The sequence below is a fragment of the Pipistrellus kuhlii genome, unplaced genomic scaffold (assembly GCF_014108245.1).
Source record: "Pipistrellus kuhlii isolate mPipKuh1 unplaced genomic scaffold, mPipKuh1.p scaffold_m20_p_12, whole genome shotgun sequence".
Lineage (NCBI taxonomy): Eukaryota > Metazoa > Chordata > Mammalia > Chiroptera > Vespertilionidae > Pipistrellus > Pipistrellus kuhlii.
In genome coordinates, this window is record NW_023425427.1 from 6,600,775 (window position 1) to 6,616,411 (window position 15,637).

At 41.0% G+C, this 15,637-nt stretch overlaps 1 protein-coding gene across 11 annotated transcripts in view; it reads left to right on the top strand.

Moving 5' to 3' along the window:
- The first annotated feature begins 4,133 nt into the window (after window positions 1–4,133).
- Window positions 4,134–15,637, top strand: part of PTBP3 (polypyrimidine tract binding protein 3) — a 53,042-nt gene continuing 41,538 nt past the window's right edge. For 2 of the 11 annotated variants that reach the window (XM_045579903.1, XM_045579904.1), the window contains exons 1-2: window positions 4,134–4,354; window positions 7,525–7,558. In XM_045579903.1, coding sequence (XP_045435859.1) covers window positions 4,347–4,354; window positions 7,525–7,558 — 42 coding nt within the window. In that variant the 5' untranslated portion in view covers window positions 4,134–4,346. Of the gene's footprint in view, window positions 4,355–5,195; window positions 5,211–7,524; window positions 7,559–15,637 lie in introns of those variants that run through there. The other 9 variants (XM_045579905.1, XM_036433023.2, XM_045579906.1 and 6 more) reach the window with 8 other exon arrangements.

The following is a 15,637-nucleotide window of genomic DNA, read 5'->3' on the forward strand; positions in this document are numbered from 1 at the left end:
TCAATGGAGCCCGAAACCTGGGCATGTGCCTTGACCAGGAATTGAACCAGTGGCCTCTTGGTTCCTGGATCCATGCTCAACTGCTGAGCTACACCCACCGGCCAGGCTGTCTTACATTTAAAAAGTATAGAGCAGTTAGCAATACAGAATGCTACCTTTTTCACCATTAAGAAACCAATAGTATATAGAACATAAAGCTTTCATGCCACATTAGGTCATGTGAGTGATATTTGATCAGTCAGAAACTCAGAAACTTTTACTGCGGACATGGTTTTTTCCTTGTCTTCTGAATTCTGGGAATAGCCAGGATTCTAAAAGTAGTCTTAGAAGACCTAAATTCCATTCTTTCCCGTTTTTGAATCAGACGGACTCACAAACTTAAGGAGCTCAGGCCATGAGAAGTCTTGAATTTATGACCAAGAATTAGGGGAGAGAAAGGTTTCACCTTTTTGTTTTCTTGTATCTAGCCTTCTATTGTTAAAACTACATGCTAAGTGGTTAGGAAATGTCATACAATTTTGTTCATTTTAGTCAGGTACATTGTCTTTACATTGGAGACTTTTCAGAGTTATTGTTAATAATAAAGACAACGAATTTCAGACAGACTCGGATTTATTTGTTTTTATTTTTGTTAATCCTCATTCGAGGATATTTTTCCATTGATTCTTAAAGAGAGTTGGAGGGAGGGAGAGAGAGAAACATCAATGTGTGGCACATCAATTGATTGCCTCCCCCTCATGCCTCAAGCAGGCTGGAGATTGAGCCTGCAACCAAGGTATGTCCTTGACAAGAAATGAACATGGAACCCTTCCGTTAGTGGGTAGACACTTGATTCACTGAGCCAAACCAGCTAGGGCAACATTTATTTTTTAATATTGAAATTTGTTAGCTATCTTAAGGAGTAGAGCTAAGAGAACGGCAAATTTTGTTTTTTAAGTAAAGTATAAATTGACACAGCCTTTTGGGAATCATTTTGGCAATATTTATCATATTTGAAAATGCTTATACTCTGTTCTGCAATTCAACTTCTAGGAATCTATTTTTCAAATACAATCATATGTATGCAAAGATGTTCATACATATGTGATATTCTTTGCAACATTGTTAGATATTTTAAATAATTAGAAGCAATGAAAATTTCCACTGTTTTGTAAAATGTTAAATTGTGGTACATGAAACTATGAAATACCATGCAAGATTAAAAAAGAATCAAGTGGGCAGGGACCTGTTTGCCTCAGTGGATAGAGCGTCAACCTGCGGACTGAAAGGTCCCAGGTTTGATTCTGGTCAAGGGCATGTACCTTGGTTACGGGCACATCCCCAGTGGGGGGTGTGCAAGAGGCAGCTGGTCGATGTTTCTCTCTCATCGACATTTCTAACTCTCTGTCCCTCTCAATTCCTCTCTGTGTAAAATCAATAAAATATATTAAAAAAAAAAAAAAAGAATGAAATGGATGAAAAATACTGATGTGAAAAAAAATCTCCAAAATTATCAAGTGAAAAGAGCAAATGAAAAATGGTGAGGATTTGGAATGATGAATAGAGAATTGTTATATGGTTATCATGGGCAAGGGGTGGCCTGTGAAGAAAAATAGTTATAATTTTTTAATATTTAATACTTTGAACTTTCCAAAATGAGAATGGATAATTATATACATACTAGAGGCCTGATTCGAGCACAGTGGGAGGGGTGGGGGGATAAGGAGGAGTGGGGTTCCCTCAGCCCAGCCTGCATCCCCTCTCATAATCCTGGACTGCTGATTCCTAATTGATCACCTGCCTGCCTGCTTGGTTGCCCCTAAATGCCCCTCACTACCAGCCAGGTCGCCCCCAACTGCCCCCTCCCTGCCAGCCTGGTCACTCCTAACTGTCCCCCACACCTCCACCAGCCTGGTCACCTTTTACTGTCCCTTTCCCTCCACCCACCGGCCGGCAGGCCTGGTCGCCCTTCAACAGACCACCTCTGCTGGCCTGGTCACCTCCAACTGCCCCTCCTCCCCCCGGCCGGCCTAGTCACCCCTCACTATACCCCCCTTCCAGCCTAATAGCTCCCAACTACCCCCCCTGCCAGCCTGGTCACTCCCAACTTGCCCCCCTGCTGGCCTGGTCGCCCCCAACTGCCTCCCCTGCTGGCCTGGTCACCCTATGCAACCTGCTTGTTCAGTCATTTGGTCATCCCTCACTAACTCCCCCTGGCTATTTAGTCATTTGGTTGTCCCTCACCAACCCCCTGCTGTCCTGGTCGTAGGCACACATCTTGTGAGGGTGTGAGGATCAATTTGCATATTACCTCTTTATTATATATGATTAAATATATTTTCATTGCCTTTAGAGAGAGAGGGAGGAGAGAGAGAAATATCGATGTGAGAGAAAAACATCACTCAGTTGTCCCCTCCAGGGATGAAGTTGGAGACCTGAATGGAATCTGGGATATTTTTGTGTACAGGAGGATGGTCAAACAACTGAGGCACACCAGCCAGGGTTCTTATTATGTTTTTTGTGTAATCAACAGAATCTATCCCCCATCCAACAATAGCAAAACTGTATCAGCTACTTACCTTGCTGATATTTTTAATATCCATCTGGCAATTTACAAACTGCAACTTAATATTTGGGTTTAACATACAAAACAAAATATATTTGACCTTTTGGAATGAGGGGCCGAGATCAGATACAGTACTTTAAAGGTACCTGAGATATTTGAAAATTGTTTTTAGCCAATAAGTAAATAAATAAACTGAACCACAGAATCCATTCAACCATGAAGGCTGAAACCTGATTTTCTGGGTACCCCTGCAGTGCTTGACACAGAGTAAATACTCAATAAGCATTGGCTGAATGATGGGTAAATAGATAGCTTAAATCTTTTTAGTAACATCCATTTATTTAAAAGCATACCTGGGCGACATTTCTCTCTCATCTTTATAGCTCAATCTGTATTTCTATCACCCTTCTTCTCTCTCTAAAATCAATTTAAAATTTTTGAATAAATAAAAAAATAAAAGCATACCTGTTACTTGAGCTTCTTGTCACTTGCTTTTCAAATGAGGAAGCAGAGGGAGCAGCCCTCCTTTCTGCTTAGGAGGCTAGGAATTTGGTCCAGGGCAGAGTTTTGGTGACCTGTGACTTGAAAACATCATTCAATTTCAGAACTAGATAGAATAAAAGAGAGAAAGTTACATATATAACAATATTACATAAAATTACATATAATATACATAAAATGATACATAATTTTGCTCCAACTAGAGGAAAAGGCTCTCGTGGCTGTAAATATGGGCAAATCACCGTATTCGGGTCTAAACCTTTATCTTAAAAACGGAAATCACTCTCTCATATATTTTTTGTTGGTTTTTTTTTTTTTTACATGGAGAAAAAAAGGAAAACTTTTATAAAATGCTGGCATTGGGGTGGTCATTCCGATATTGTGCAATGAAAGTCTTAGATAAATTAAATCTTAGACGGTGCGGTCGAAAAGCCCCCCCTAGACTAAAACTACAAAAAAATAAATAAAAATCAAACGTTCTCCAATTCGGTGGTCCCTTCAAACTCATTCACCTTCATCGCAGCCACACCTGGCGGCCCGGTGGGGGGGTCCCCACAGTCGACTCCCAGCGGGCACACCGGCGGGCCCCGCACCGGCTGGAGCCCCGCTGGGGTCCCGGGGAGCCCGGGCCTCCCTCCGGGGACCACAGCCCGCGCCCGGCCAGGGCCGAGCCACCGACAGCCTCGCCCACCCGGGACCATCACACCGCAGTCCGGAGCTTCTCGCGGGACATCCTCACCTTCTCTCCGAGGTCGGGTTCCGAGGTTTTCCCCGCCGGTAGAGGGAGGTAGCCCGAGCCAGACGGCCGAACGCGGGGCAGCCGGCGGGAGGGCGGGGCGGTGAGCGGGAGGCACTAGGCGCGCGCTCCCGCGGACGCCGGAGGGAGACCGGGGTGGGCAGGCGGGCGGGGCGCACGCGCGCGCCGGGACCAGGGACGGGAGGCGGAGTCTTCGCAAACCCGCCGGAAGAGGGCGCCCTGGAGCCGGGATGCAGGCCGACAGGGGGCGTGGCCAGTGGGGGGAGGGCGTCGGCGCTAGGGGACGGGGCGGGGCGGGGCGGGGCGAGGCGAGGCGGGGACGCGCTTGCGGGGTGGGGAAGGCGGGGGCGCGGCGGTGGCGGGAGCGTCCCTGGTTTCCGCCCCTGTTTCCCACTCTCCTTCCACCTCCGATCGCCGGGGCTGTGGACAGGCTCGGCTGACCCGGCCCCCCGGAGCCGCCCTGCTGCTGCCGCTTCCTCCCTCCGCTCCGCTCGCGGTGAGCTGCCTGGCCGTCTCCGCGCTGTGCGCTCCCCCGTCTGGGCCATGGATGGGTAAGTGCCGGGCGGCGCGGCGCGGAGGGTCGTGCGGGGCTGCGCTGGCTCGTCCCGCTTCCCTTGGGCTCCGGGTCCGGGCGCGCCGAGGCCGGGGAGCTGGGTGCGGCACCGGCGGCGGCGATCGGAGGAGCGGCCCCGGCTGGCCGAGCCCGACGGACGGCCGGGCTTCCGGGCGCCTCCTAGGGGAGCTCGGGTTGCGGAGGGGCGGTCCGCCCCAGCCTCGCCTTCCCCCCTCCCCCGGGGGGCGCCCCCGTGACATCCGCCCCGCACACCGGGAAGTGGAGGAAACCCCGGGGGAGCCGCCGGCCGGGGACCGGGGACCGGGGATCGGGGATCGGGGAGCCCTGCCCGGCCTCTCTCGACACTTCCTCTCTGAAAATGGTGCGCGGCGCCGGGGGAGGCGGAGGGAGGCGGCGCTCGGGGCGGGCGCCCTCCAGCTCGCTCCCTCGCTCGCTCGCTCGGGGAGTCGCTGTTTACCGGCGAGGCGGGGCGGGCGCCGGGGCTGCTTCCCCGGGCGGGCGGGGAGGCGAGCGGCCGCGGGGAGCGAGGCGGACGGGCGAGGGCGCGCGTCGGGACACGTCTGGGCGGCGACCCGGCCCCGGAGCCAGGGCCCCACGCGGGGTTCGGCGCGCGGGGTGGGGGGTGGGGGGGACCCGGCCGCGGCCCCCGACGGCTGGCTGGGAGCCGTGTGTGTTCATTGATCGCTGTCTACCGGGGCGTTTGGAGAACCGGGGACGCCTCCTTCCCCCCCCCCGCCCCCTCCCTCGAGAAACTTGGTGAATTCCCTGCCATGTATGCAAAATAATTGTATAAGTGCAATTTCCGGGGAGCCTTCAAACGCGGAGTGAACGAGGTCTGCAATCGAAGTAAAAAAAAGATACAGAATTACCGACATCAGTAGTCCTCTGGGGGAGTCAGTGACAACGGGGTGGGAACCTGACAGATATTTTAATGTTTAAAAGGAAACAGCTGGATGAGGATCTGCGTGAATTGAAGGTTGTAGTATATGTACATGAAGCACTTTTTAAAAATTTTCCAGCTCGGTGAGCACCTGCAGATCACTTATGTAGGCATTCGAAGCTTTGTTAGGACTCTTAGGTGCTTTTGAGGCTACGATGTCTGTAAACCCCTCGGTTGTAGAATATGTAGAAACATATTTTGAAACATAGTTTGAAACAGTAAAAGCCTGTACATGTTGCCATGTAGTCCATGATTGTCAATGCTGTGTAAAGACGGTGGGATCTTAGGACAATTTTTACCTTCATTAGATCTCATTTATCCTAGTTTCGTAATATGAAGTCTACTAAATGATATAGTGGGTTAACTCATTTGAATGCATATTGTGCACTGCCACAGACATTAGACAAAGTTCAGTTTTACATTTCACTTATGGTTGGGTGTTCTTTCAAGTATTTTTTATTTAATTGATTAACTATTGTTTAATTGGAGCTTCTCTGGGAGATTTGTTGAAAATTCATTTCGCATCACCTCATTCAATTACACTTTGTACGTGTGCAACAATTTGCTATTTTGTGTAATGATGCCACTGGTTTCATTTGGGAAGGCTGTGAAGTTAGTGTTTCATTATGTATAGTGAATTGTAAAGCGGTTTGACTTGAGATATGAAAGTAGGTTAGCTTTTTGTATTGGAAAATTTAAAATAGAGAATAATATAGAGGACTGTTGGGTTATGCATTTTGGCTGTTAAATTCTTGGACAACATGACGTGCAAGCTTACTATTTTGGACAGTGTTTTAAGTTCTGTCCACTGTATGTGTGGTTTTAGAGCTAAGAATGAGTTTAATGATTTAAATAAGGGCAATAAGGTACTGAAAGGTAAGTTCATTTACTTTGTAACAGGACCAATACCACAGTATATTACATAGTCTCTTTTTTATGCACAAACATCAGTTATTTATCACATTTAAAATTTAGACAAATGAATTTCAAGTTTCAAAAGTTTATAAGGAAAAATAAGTCTACATGGTTATTGTTTAAAACAATTAAATTTGCATCATTAAACAGTCCAGAGTCATACATTTATTTACTTTTATTATGTAATGATATTATGGGTTATTAACAATATATAGAACTTACAGTTTACTTTTAAGAGATATGTAGACAAACTTAAGTGAAGACAGTTTCTTTGGACTTAGAAGAGATGGATTTTTGTTCAGCAGAACTTTATAGGGGTTTTTACACCTTGGTGTTAAGGAATGTGGTTTTGACACAGTGAATTTTGGCTTTCAGGAGGGTAATTAAATTTCTACATCTTCCCACAGCCTGAAAAAGATCCTCTTTCATTATTTTGAATAGTTAGAAAACAACAAACCACCAGTCAACATCTTTCTAGTTCCTCCTCAAATGCCATTGCCGTGTGTGTGTGTGTGTGTGTGTGTGTGTGTGTGTGTGTCTCTACGTGTGTGTTACTTTCCTCTTGAGGTAATTTATATTTAAAGTTTTTTCCTAGTTAACTTTTATTTAAATATACAGTTTATTTTAAGTTAAATTAACTGTTACTATTCTTAAAATTTTATATTTGTCTCAGATGTATATCATAGTGGTTAGACAATTATGTAATTTACAAAGTGATCCTCCAACACAGATTTGATGTTGTAGATTTTATTTAAAAGCCAGTCTTTGAAAAGTTTGATATCTGAAATTTGATGTGTTCTGAGAGACTATCTTAGCTGAATTTTGATAAGCTCTTTGGGTGGTATATGCAAATTTGCTAAATAGCTACTATTTCTGTAAGTCCACTCACTGGTTTTGTTTCATTTAAAATTTAGACTGGTCATTTATACCAGTGATTTAAGAGAATGAATTTTGGTGATTTTAAGTTTTGGTTTGGATTTATTAAAAAGAGGTAAATGGGTAAACATAATCATTTTATTAAAGCACAACTATACTCTCCTAAGCACTAAAAGAGAATTTGATTTATTCGTTGTTTCTCACACTTCTGTTGAAGCTTTGCTTTTACGTCATGCTTTTGCTAGGCTGTCCCATCACTTTTCTTTGTATTAACATTTCACAACTCATGCATTCTTATTTTTGTTATTTTTATTATGATGCCTTTTCTTTTTTTTTTCTTTAATCTTATTATCTGTCTTTTAAAAACTTGTTCTCTAACTTTGTTTTCCATTTTCTCTTTTACTTTTTCCATACAGTGTTGTTACAGATCTTATAGCAGTCGGTTTAAAGGTAGGAATCTTTTACTATCCTTTAATAAGCATTTTTAAATTTTAGTTTTGGCATTCTTTTTTCCAATGGTGAAATCATCTCACCTATTCATAAAATGATATGTTTTACTGTATGATAACAATCTCTTATTTTCACGTAGCTCCATACTAAGTGCTCTTATAGTTATTTTTGGATTTTATATATTTATTAAGAGAGGCCACAATATTATCTTGTGTATCTAAAATGTGAACAAAAAGTTTAGCCCAAAGTTTCACTTGAACCATCATAGTGGTTGTGTATTTTGTTTTGTTTTAGCAGTTAAATGTAACCTAGGTTCAGATTTATTTTGCTATCATGTGTGGGTTTTTTTTTTTATATCTTCTCTTGGGTATGCTTATAAGTAATACAATTATAACAGCAGCTGAAGTTTCTTCAATTTATACTATGTACCAGCTGCTTTACATGTATTTTCACTAATTATTATAACAGTTCTTCAAGGTAGGTATTAATATTCCCATTTTAGAGATGAAAAAGTAGATTCAGAAAATTTGTATTCAAGGCATAGTGCACCAGAGTTTAAACCCATGTCCTCCTGGCTCCCCCCCCCCCCCCCCAACCCCTCCCATTATATCTAGCTGCCAATAATGAGGATTGAGGATTCTGTCTTAAAGGTGAAGGGCATCAGAGCTGGATAATTAATATTTCACAGTAACACTCCTAAGTTATGTCATTTTAGTTTTATTAAAGTCTTCTTATTTATTTGATTATATAGAATAAATCAAATAAGCAGTGTTCAACAACATGAGGCTTTTACAGTATAAATGGGCATTTTAAGGTACCCTTTAGCAGTTTGGTGTTTGGTATAATTGAGTAGAGAACTTTGTTCTAGAAGCCACTTACAGTTCAGATCAGTGTAGAAAATAGAAAGAAATAATTCATGGTTATATTATATGTATTTTATATAACATTGTTACAATACTTTTTATCTGTCATCTCACTAGCAGTTTCCACACTCCCGTTGGCATTTATTGGATCTGTTAGTGGTGTTTATATTCTTAAAACCTTAAAAAATAAGCATTAGTACAGCATATAGCATTTGAGATTAACAATACTATGTCAAAGATTACATAATTGGGAACTATTGCTTATATTATCTTTCAAAGTTGATGGAGTTATTTGGCAAATTTTGAACATATTTTATAACTTGAAAATAAATGGAAGCGTTCTTTGGTGAGATGTTGTTTTTTTCTGATATACTTAAGTCACTTTCTCATTTGGGGATGATAGAGATTAGAAATAGCAGGAAGGAATATTTAAAGACCAATGTTGTTTTTGTCTTATCAGAAATGTAACGTTAACGATTCTAGAATTTGGTAAAAAATGAATTCATGAGGCATTTTAAAAACTTAATCATTTTGGATTGAGGAATTATGCTTCAAGGATTGTCATGCCTATTTTCTTGTGGAGAAAAAATATATTTTGATGATAACTAAAAGAAAAATTTGAATGTTAGGCACAGGAACTGGATTTGAATACATGATTTGGGTTTCTGACTACCTTTTTTTGCAGCAAGCACTTTAAAAACAAAGATCAGATCCTACTCTGAAGAAAAGATAAGTTGATTAGTTGATTCACTAGGCAGTCTATACTTTTATAGCATTAAATACTATAAAATAGGTTCAGAAAATTTGTGTTTAAGGCATGGTGCTTTGAATAAAAAAGATTTCATATAGAGAGATTTCTCATAAGATATTCTATTTCCTTGGTTCCCATCTAAGAAAGTTTAGTTACCTAGTAATAGGCCAGTAAGACTCATATTTTATCTAGATTACTAGAGGCCTGGTGCATGAAATTAGTGCACTGAGGTTAGGAGTCCCTCAGCCCAGCCTGTGCCTTTTTGCAGTTCAGGAGCCCTCTGGGAGTACCTGACTGCCATGAGGCCCACCCCTGCCCCTGCACTTGCCTGCTGTGAGCCCAGCTCAGGGCTTCTGGCTGAGCGTCGCTCTCCCTGTGGGAGCGCACTGACCACCAGGGGTCAACTCCTGCATTGAGCACCTGCCTTCTGGTGGTAAGTGCGTGTCATAGCGACCAGTTGTTCTGACCAATCTGCATATTAGCCTTTTATTATATAGAATATAAACCAAAATTAGTGAATTTAAATAAGTCTTTTAAAGTGCTGGTTATTTATCTTCCTCTATTTGCTGTCTGAATATAATGGCTAAACAAATAGTTTTAGCTAATGCCAAGAGTGGATTCCATATGTTGCTTCATAGGGGTCAAGAGTTTGGGATCCTTGCTCATACTTGGTATTGCTAGTCTTTTACATTAGCCATTCTAGTGGGTTTAACTCGAATTTGCGTTGACCTTTCGTGCTTGAACCCTTTCATATGATCATTAGCCATTCACTTACCATTTTTCTGTGAATGTTAAGTTTTTTGCCTATTCTTTTCAAGTAGGTTTCTTGTAGATAACATATAGGTAGGTCTTTTTTAAGCCACTCTGACAATCTCTTTTAGTTGGTATTTGTAGACCACGCTTCAGGGTATGATTAATTTAGTTGGATTAATATTTACCTTTTTTACATAACTGTTTTCTATTTATTGACTTGTTTTTATTTTCTTCCTCCTATTATTTTTTTGCCTTCTGGTTTTTATTGAGTATTTTGTATGATTTTTTTTATCCTCTCTTAGCATATTAATTCTACTTCCTTTAAGCATTGTTTAGTGGTGGTCCTTTACATTTTAGTGGTTGCGATATACATTTATAACTCATTTAAGTCCATTTTCAAGAAATAACACTATATTGCTTTGTGTGTAGTGTAGGTACAATACTTTAGAGCATAACCAATGTCTTCTTATTGTCCTTTATTCATTGTTATTCATCATTTCACTTAATCATATGCAATTATCACCCAATACATTGTTTAATATTATTGCGTTAAATGAAGTTATCTTTTAGATCATTTAGGAATAAGTGTAAAATAATTTATTTTACCTTCATTTATTTCTTATTCAACAGTCTTTTTTTCCTTATGTAGGTCCAAGTTTTTGATTTATATAATTTTGCTTTTCTCCAAAGAATTTTTTAAAATGTGTCTTGCAGAATCTACTGACAATAAATTCCCTTGGTTTTTGAGAAAGTCTTTATTCCTCCTTTACTTTTTTTTCATTTTAATTTCCTTATTGATTGAGGTATTACATATTTGTCCTCATCCCCCCATTACCTTCCCAATCACCCTCCCCCCACCTTACTGCCTTCACCCCCTGATGTCAGTGTCCACTATTTAGGCTTATATGCATGCATACAAGTCCTTTGGTTGATCTCTCCCCCTTATCCTCACCCTCCCCTAGCTTTCCTCTGAGGTTTGACAGTCTGATCATGCTTCCCTGTCTCTGGATCTGCTTTTGTTTGAAGGATACTTTTTATATAGATTCTAGGTTGGTGGGGTTTTTTGGGTGTTTTTTTTCTCCCTTAAAATTAACTTTAAATATTTCACTCCACTTTCTTTCTGCTTGTATGGTTTCTGTTGAGAGAGAAACATGTATAATTCTTATCTGTATTCCTCTATAGATACGGTGGTTTTTCTCCCCCAAGACTTTTCTCCTTGTTTTTGGGTTCCTGAAATTTGAATAATATGTTTTAAATAAATTTAAAATTTATTGGGGTGACATTGGTTAATAGGATCATATATGTTTCAAGTTTACATCTCAATACAAGATCTGTATATTGCACTCTGTGCCCACCATCCAAAGTTCACCTTGGTAAGATTGGCAATATCAAGTATGAGCAAGTTGGGCACACAAAAATGTATCCCATTTTTCTCCGCTATGTAACTGGTATTTATTGTCAATATGTACAAAATACATTGCATATTGACTTTGTAACTTACGATATAGCTATGTTATTAGTTTTCTTAATTCCTTAGAATTTTTATGTATATGATCATGCATCTATGAATATTATTTTACTTCTTCCTTATCAATCTGAATGAGATATTTTATTTCTTGCCTTAATGTACCATTTAGGACCTCCAGTATAATGCTGATAGAGATGATAACATCCTTAATCTCATTCCTGCTTTGAAGGGAAAGTAGTCTTTAGTTGTACATTTTTCTTAGATGCCTTTTTTCAGGTTCAGAAAATTCTTTTCTATATCTCATTTGCTATTTTTGGGTATCATGAATGGATGTTGAATTTGGATCTTTCAAGATTTGTATATTTTAGCTAAGTTGTTATGGGCATAAAGTTGTTCACAATATTTCTTTATTTTTAATTTCCCTTTGATCTGGAATGTTTCTATATTTTTAGTCCTGATATTGGTAATGTGTATAGTTCCCTGCCTCCCACCACCCATTGGTTCTAGCTAGAGGCTTTTAAATATTACTGATCTCTTTAAAAGCCAACTTTTGGTTTTACTTCTGTATTTTGGTTGATTCTTCTATTTAATCAGTTTCACTCTTTATTATTTCCTTCCTATTTATGTTGGGTTTAATATGTGTGTTTTTTTTCTCTTTTAAAAAATATATAGTTTATTGATTTTTTACAGAGAGGGAGGGAGAGGGATAGAGAGTTAGAAATATCAATGAGAGAGAAACATCAATCAGCTGCCTCTCGCATGCCCCTTACTGGAATCAAACCTGGGACTGAGCCAAACCGGTCAGGGCATTAATTTGTTTTTCTTGACTTGAATTTTTTGTTTGTTTGTTTTACAGCCTAAAACAACATTTATTATTGTTAAGATTTAGCTAACGTTTTCTGTGAGTCAGGAATATGGGCCTGCCATAGCTGGGTCCTCTGGCTCTGGGGCTAAGGCTGCTATCAAGGTATTAGTAGATGTTGCAGTCATCTTCTGGGGACGAAATCTACTTCCAAGCTCACTCAGATGGCTACGGCAGAATTATTTACTAAGTCAAAGGATTAATTTTGAAGGTAATTTATGAAGATAGAATTTTTAGACATACATAGCCCTAGAATGTTTACATTCTGTTTACCATCATTTAGGTAGTTGTTTTAAGGATGTACTCCTGTGAACTAAGAACAAGAAAGACAGAACTTTAAAAAAAAAAAAAATGAGCCAATCCAGAATAATAATGAAAAGATGACTCAACAGCTGTTCTGAAGGCCTAGAAAGCATTCTAGATTGACACAGGAGGAAAGAGGGTTTAGAAAGGAAATCTTGGGAAGAAAATTAGGAACCAGATAGAATGAATGGTGTCATGAAGATTTTGGGTAAAATTTAATGACATAATAAAGGACAATAGTGTGAGGAAAGTAACGGCAGTTAAAAATCTCATGGAAGCCGAACTGGTTTGGCTCAATGGATAGTCGGCTTGGGGACTGAAGGGTCCTGGGTTCAATTCCGGTGTTGGGCATGTACCTTGGTTGCTGGCATATCCCCAGTAGGGGTGTGCAAGAGGCAGCTGATCGATGACTGTCTCTCATCGATGTTTCTAACTCTCTATCCCTCTCCCTTCCTCTCTGTACAAAAATCAATAAAATATATTATATAAAAAAAAAAATCTCATGGAAAGCGAAACTGAAAAAAAATCATGGCCTAACTAGGGATGAAATTAGAATTTGGCATGATGTTAAGAAATCATTGATAGAGTACAGCCCTGGCCAGGGTAGCTCTGTTTGTTGAGCCTCATTCATTCACCCAAAAATCATTGGTTTGATTTTATATCCAGGCATAAGCCCAGGTGAAAGGTTCAGTCCCCAATTGGGGTGTGTACAAGAGGCAACTGATCAGTGTTTCCCTCTCCCTCTCTAAAAATCAATATAAACATTAAATAAAGGAAATTGAAAGAATTCATTTGATCTTGATTCTAGGAACAATCTTTTTCAAGTGGTCCTAAGGCTGTGACAGACCATAGAGTAAAAAATGAAGTATGTCAGGATTACATTTCCTTACATAGTGATAACAATGTAAATGTTTATTAGTTTTCCACTTTGAGTCAACCTTTGGACAGGATACAGATGGACAAAGCCCAGAATACTGTTGTTACAGGGCAGAATGTAATAACCATAAAAAAAATAAAATCACAGAGGGAGGAGAGACAAAAGGAGAGAACTGGTAACTAGCACTAATAGTTTTGTCCTTCAAAATGGAGAATCAAGAAATAATTTCGTATTGACAAAACAAGCTATAAACTATAAGTATAGTATTTAAAGTTCAATGGTCTATAATAAATAAAATATAATATGCAGATTGACTGAACAGCAGAACGATTGTCCGACAACCTTCTGGATGACCATGCTGTGACATGCACTGGTGCCAGGCAAGCCAAGGCAGGTGCGATGCGATGGGTCAGGGGGGCCCTGCCATCACCCCATGATTGCCTCTGCGAGGTGATCCATGCGGGGGTTCTGTGATAGATTGCCCCAGAGAGGGAGGCCAAGGCCACCCTTGTGTGGTGATAGATCTTGGAGCCCTGGCAAGGCGGGCAGGGCCTCCCTCTACTGGGCAATTGATAGCGGAGGGCTCTCCCCCCCCACCCCCCCCCAATTGATTGGCCCAAAGATGGAGGCCCAGGGACTCCCGGCTGGTGGCCATGGAGGGAGGCCCAGGCCACCTGGCTGGTGGTGCTTTGGCAGGTGAGTGGGGCCTCCCTCTGCTGGGTGATCGATCTGGGGACCCCCCGCAATCAATTGCCCCACAGAGGGAGGCCCAGGCTACTGGTTGGAATAGTTTCTTACAATGATAAGTAAGAATGGCTCATTGTGCTTAGACTGTGTACATAGTGTGGTTTATACTTTCTAGGAGTCTGGAAATTTGGTACATGCTTGGCAGGGAGTGTCAATGTCACCAGCCCCCAATAAAAACCATGGGCAGTGAGTCTCCAATGACCTTTTCTAGTAGATATCATTTCCACATGTGTTATTACAAGTAATTGCTGGAGAAATTAAGTTATCCCATGTTTCCTGGGAGATAACTCTTAGAAGCTTATACCTGGTTTCCTCTGACTTCCCCATATGCCTTTCTCTTTTACTGATTTAGCTTTGTATCCTTCCACTGTGGTAAGTCTTAGAACATAACTATCTGATAGGTTCTGAGAATGCTTTTTAGAGAATTATTGAACCTGGTGGTGGTCTTTAGACTAATTCTAGTCACTGACACTAACATGTTTGTTATGATTTGGGCAGTAGGTGATGTGTCTGTGCATGTGAAGTAGTGGGGAGAGGAGAGAATGAATGAATGTATACAGAATATGAGAACTTTGGGAGGTCAGGAGCCACAGTAGCTGGGACTAACAGGAGAGGAGAGTTTTCTTCTTTACATACAGAGGAAATACTGGCAGATTAACTGGTTTCTACTCAGTCACTATTGCAGATCGGAACTTCACTCAGCAGCTGTACTGCTAGTGATGACATGTTGGAGCAATAGCATCAACAGCCAAGGAGCAGTAGTAGCTGAAAAGAATCAACCTTATAGACTAAGTTAGCACTCCTGAGATTTCAGAATTTCTTATTCAAGAAAGAGCTTTTGCTTAAGAAAATAAGACATTGTTTTCTTGGGTGAAAGAAGAAACAGCCAAATAAATAGTCATAGGTTTCAACACATTTCTCAGTTATTCATAGAATAAGTAGACAGAACATCAACATTCTGTTCACCAGCTCTGCTCCAGATTTTTATAAAAAGGGGGCGGGGGTGGATTTTACCCATATCCTGCTAAGTATCAGTATACAGGAAGTTATTTTAAAAGGAAACTGCATATCTATAATAATAAAAGTATAATGTGCTAATTAGACTGGACATCCTTTCAGATGTCCTTCTGGATGACCTTCTGAACGAAGCTGGGGGCTGAGAGGGTCCTGGGAGCCAGAGGGAATCCGGTGCCAACAGCCAGGGAAAGGGAGGTCTACTCCTGCATGATTTTCGTGCATCGGGCCTCTGGTCTATTATATTAGACCAATTTTGCAGGATATCTAACCTAATTCCCTAGGCCAAGCAGGTGATAAGTGATGGGGCTAGATTTAAATAAATGTTTGTTTTCAAAGCCCATGGTCTATTTTCTGTACACCCTGGTTTATTCCCTTAGCTTTATAATTTTTTAAAAATTTTTATTGATTTCAGAGAGGAGGGGAAGGGGGAGAGAGAGA